The 4,192-nt window shown below is 65.4% G+C and overlaps 1 protein-coding gene across 1 annotated transcript in view; it reads right to left on the reverse strand.

Moving 5' to 3' along the window:
- Positions 1-1,660: 1,660 nt before the first annotated feature.
- The window catches only part of ARFRP1 (ARF related protein 1), a 5,808-nt gene continuing 3,276 nt past the window's right edge, over positions 1,661-4,192 (reverse strand). Inside the window, exons 4-7 of the mRNA XM_006167067.3 lie at positions 3,480-3,561; positions 3,263-3,333; positions 2,515-2,615; positions 1,661-2,448 (exon numbers count right to left, since the gene is read on the reverse strand). Of these exons, the coding sequence (XP_006167129.1) occupies positions 2,361-2,448; positions 2,515-2,615; positions 3,263-3,333; positions 3,480-3,561 (342 nt within the window). The 3' untranslated portion in view covers positions 1,661-2,360. The remainder of the gene's footprint in view (positions 2,449-2,514; positions 2,616-3,262; positions 3,334-3,479; positions 3,562-4,192) is intronic.

Below are 4,192 nucleotides of genomic sequence, written 5' to 3' on the forward strand. Positions count from 1 at the left end.
TGGGGGGGGGGGGGCCCCCCCCGCTGCGGCCCCCACCAGGGGCACTGGCCACAGGGCGGTGGCTGAGCCCACCTGTGAGTGGCCGACGTGTGCTCAGTGCCTAGGCACCGTCGTGCAGCAGCCTTGCCGCCAGACGAGACCCACAGCTTGCAGCACGTGTGCACCTCACTGCAGGCAGCTCGGACCACCTGGAACGCTGCAGTCCACAGAAGCAAGAGGACCAGGCGTGGTCATGCTGGGCCCCCCACAACTGGGCCTGCTGCTGCCACCCAGGCCTCGTGCACGCTGGCTTCTGCCTGGAACACTTGCTGTGTCCACCAGGCAATGGTGTGACAGCCCCGGGCGGGTGACAGGAGGGAAGGCAGCGTTCCCCAGGGAGAGGTAGGGGTGTGAGTGGCATCGCAAGGCCAAGGCTGGACCTATAGACAGAAGCCCAGCTCCTGATGGTCCCCCACTCCCTTGCCGGGCACCCCCCCAGCAAGACACGCAGTGCCAGCTATGTCCTCTGCCCCTTCTCTGTCAGCAAGGCAGAGCCATCCCCACCACAGCTGCAGGGCCCCAGGCCTGGTCCTCCATGCGCTGGGCTTCTCCCACCACACTGTGCACCTGCGCCCCCGTGACTGTGCTGTGGGCTGGGGAGCCAGGCAAGGGATTTGGAGCCCAACCCTGAAGTAGCAGGCAGCCCAGCCCCTCTGGGGGGCTAAGCCAGGCATCTCAGTCGCTCTGGGGTGGCCAGGGCTGGGAACTATCAACACTCTCCTGACCACCCGATGTGGAAGCCAGGCCACTTCTCCACCCACTGAGGACTCCACCATCCAGGGCACTGGTTCAGAGGGAAGTAGCAGGAGTCCTCTGAGCGTCCGGTCTGGTCCAGTCCCATCCCACTCTGTGGTAGTGGCCCACCCCAGCCCATGCACTGTACCCCCAGCAGAGGACATCGTCGCTCGGTGTGCAGGTCTGGGAACTCCTGAGCACCTGCAGCGAGATGACCCTAGACATCCCCACACCACGGACAACCTCGAGGCTTTCCAGGATGTCCCTCCAGAGGCCGCGACCAGGGAGGTTGAGGGCTGTCCTGACGGCTGCTGTGGCACTGCCCACGGGCTGGCTGCCTGGGCTGGAGTGGGCGTCTGCCTGCGGTTTTTCTCTCTGGCTGGAGCCTGTTCCACACCTTGCACCCCCTCCACCCTGCCCACAGCAAAGGGAGTTTTTAACCAATCCATAAAGCCAGTTGTGCCAAGTTGTCTGGGATGGTGGAGAGGAGGCGCCAAGGAAGTGGCTGCCTGGAGACCACCTCCAGCCTTGCTCAGAACCCCAGTGGCACCCTGCACCCTAAGTCCCATCCACTCCTAGCTGTCCCGGAACTTCCCAATTGCCCATGTGCTTTCTGAGAAGCCAGGCTCCTTTCAGACACCTGGGGGCTGGTCCTGGACCCCAGCCCAGGAGGGCAGTGGGAGCTCCACTGCACCCACCAGGGCCCCGAGGGCACAGTCTGGCGTACCTGCCCCTTCCACCATCTCTTGGCCTAACCGGGCCCCTTTCCACACCCACAGGAAGGTGACACTGAGGCCCCTCAGGAGCCTGGGGAGCAGCTTCATGTCTAGGTCACTGCCCAGTGGGGACACTAGCCCTCAGTCTCCTAGAGGAACAGATGGACGAAGCCAATCAGATGGTTTTTATTTGTGCACGTCCTGGCCACCACTGGGCAGAGCAGGCCCACTGGGAGCAGCCTGCTGCAGAGATGGGGGGGTGGGCAGCGTCCTGAGGCCTGGCATCACCCAGGCACCCTCTGCTCCCAGGAGATTCGAGATGCTTGAGCACTTCCTCAGACCCATGTCCCGGGTACCCAGCCCACCCTTCCCACACCCCACTGACTGGCTGCAGCCCAGCCTGGCTGCGGTGGGCTCTGCTTCACAAACTGCCCCTCTCCCCACCCTCCCTACTGGGTAACACGAGGCGATGTTCCACGTGGGGTCTCCCCAGCGAGCCAGGTCAGCGCCAGGCCAAACTCACAGGGCCAGCCTGGGCCGAGCCGCCCCAGGAGCTCCAAAGGAACCCTACTCCCCACCAGGTGCCTCAGACCCCACCCCAAGGAGCAGGTAGGCGGCTAGGCCGCTGGGACAGGTTGCGGTCTCCGTGCCTGGGCTGGGGAGGCCCTGCTGGGTGGGCGGGGCCCCACAGAAGCTCTGATGCCCACATTTTTCCAGATAGGCGGAATTTTGTCTTGGAGAACACACAAAGCAAACCAGGAACCCAAAGGCAAAGCAACCCCCTTCCCAGACCAGGGGGCCAGGGGCCAGCAGGGAGCCACTCATTGGGCACTGGGGACCAGCTGTGGGAGACGGCAGGGCCAGCTGCACCTACGTGATGTCCCTCTGCCGCGGCGGCCGGTGGACGTTCCTCACCACGCACTTCACCATCCACTCGATGCCCTCGAGCACCCCTTTGCTGCAGAGACAGCTGTGTGAAGGGCTGCCCTGGCCCCGAGCTCCCCGCAGAGAAGGGCCCACTCACCCCGTGAGGGCAGAGCAGGCCTGGGTCAGGCAGTCTCTCCGGCCAATCTTGCAGGTGCAGTCGCTGAAGGCGGTCTTGATGTCAGGGATCGAGAGGCACGTCTGGGGGGGGTGAGGACGTAAGGAGCAGGGCTGGAACCCTGCCTACCACCTCTGCCGGTGGACATGGCCCTGCCCCTGCGCAGTGGCTTGCAGTGGCCTTGGCAGGACACAGGTCAGCCCTCAGGGCTGCAGTGGGCAGTGCTCCAGGAGGGCCCTGACCGCCCAACCAGCAACTTCACCTATCCCAAGAGGTGTCCCGAGTGGGAGGCAGGTGGGTAGCAGGGGGCAGTCCCAGCGACCCCACGGGGTGAGGCAGTAGGGCGTGTAGTGTCATGGTGACAGCTTGGCCCGCAGTGGTGCCCACCTTCTCTCCTCCCATGGGGATTGCAGGGGGCAGGCTTTCAGCGCGAGAACTGCCCACAGGCTGGCTGTGGAGCCATGGCAGGACCGCCTCAGAGACTGCCCTAGGTCCAGCAGGGCAAGGGTGGCCCAGACGCCAGCCCCGAGTGCCAGGGTGGTCACCTGACCTAGGTGCTGTCTGAGCCCAGAGCCTTCACCTGGGTCTCCCCAGCTGGCCCATGTCCTGAGATGGCATAGCCGCCTCCGGCCAGGGGCTGTGGGAGGCTGCGGGGAGGGGTGGGCCCGCTCACCTCCACGGGGCAGGGTGGGGCCGCTCACCTCCACGGGGCAGGGTGGGGCCCGCTCACCTCCATGTCCTGCTTGTTGGCCAGCACCAGGATGGGGACGCCGTCCAGAGCCTCGCTTGTGACCATCTTCTCTAGGGTTGGGAGGAGAGGGGGTAGCACACACCAGCACACACCTCTTGACCCTGGCCCTCCTCACTGTGCACCTGGGAGCTTGGTGACATGGCGGGGCTCCCTGGGCCGGCCCTCCCCAGCTCGGCCTTGCACAATGGCCACTCACCGAAGGCACGCTTGGACTCTGCCAGCCGCTCCTCATCGGTGGAGTCGATGACATAGATGACACCATGGCACTCCGCGTAGTACTAGAAGGGAGTGGGGGCTGGGCCCGGCGCTGGACACCACCCATACCACAGCCGCTGGGCAGCCCCACCAGGAGGTCCTGTGGGGTGCCTCCAGGGCAGTTCCCACAAGCCCCCCCTTTCCCCAGCCGCTCCCGAGAACATGCCTGGGACCCTTGTGCTGATGCTGGCCGGTGGGGTGAGACAGGGCCCAGCGCATGTGGAGGGACCACTGCTGTCAACGGCCCGCCTGCCGGGTGTGCCACGGAGGGATGAGGGCAGAGCTGCCCACCACCCAGGCAGAGCACAGCCAGTGTCTGAGTCCGGCCCCTGCAGGCCAGGCCTGGCCAGTCCTGGCTCACAGCAGTGGGGACGGGTGCCACATGGCCACAAAGGCATAGGAGGCGTGGACTCAGGTAGCATAGTGAGTGTTTTCATCCCAACCGAGCACACGCCGCACAGCCCCATCCACATGGTGTGCAGGTCCCCCACCTGCCCCCGGTCTGAGCACAAGAGTGCTGGGTCCGCGGTCAGTGTGTGGTACAGGAGGTGGAGGACAACTCTGCAAGAGGCACCTTCCCGCTGGCCCCAACCTGGGAATGGCTCTGGCAGCTCCAGAGGAGGCCACGCAGCAGGAGCTGGGTGTGTGAGGAGG

Source organism: Tupaia chinensis, unplaced genomic scaffold (assembly GCF_000334495.1).
Source record: "Tupaia chinensis unplaced genomic scaffold, TupChi_1.0 Scaffold144472_1, whole genome shotgun sequence".
NCBI lineage: Eukaryota > Metazoa > Chordata > Mammalia > Scandentia > Tupaiidae > Tupaia > Tupaia belangeri.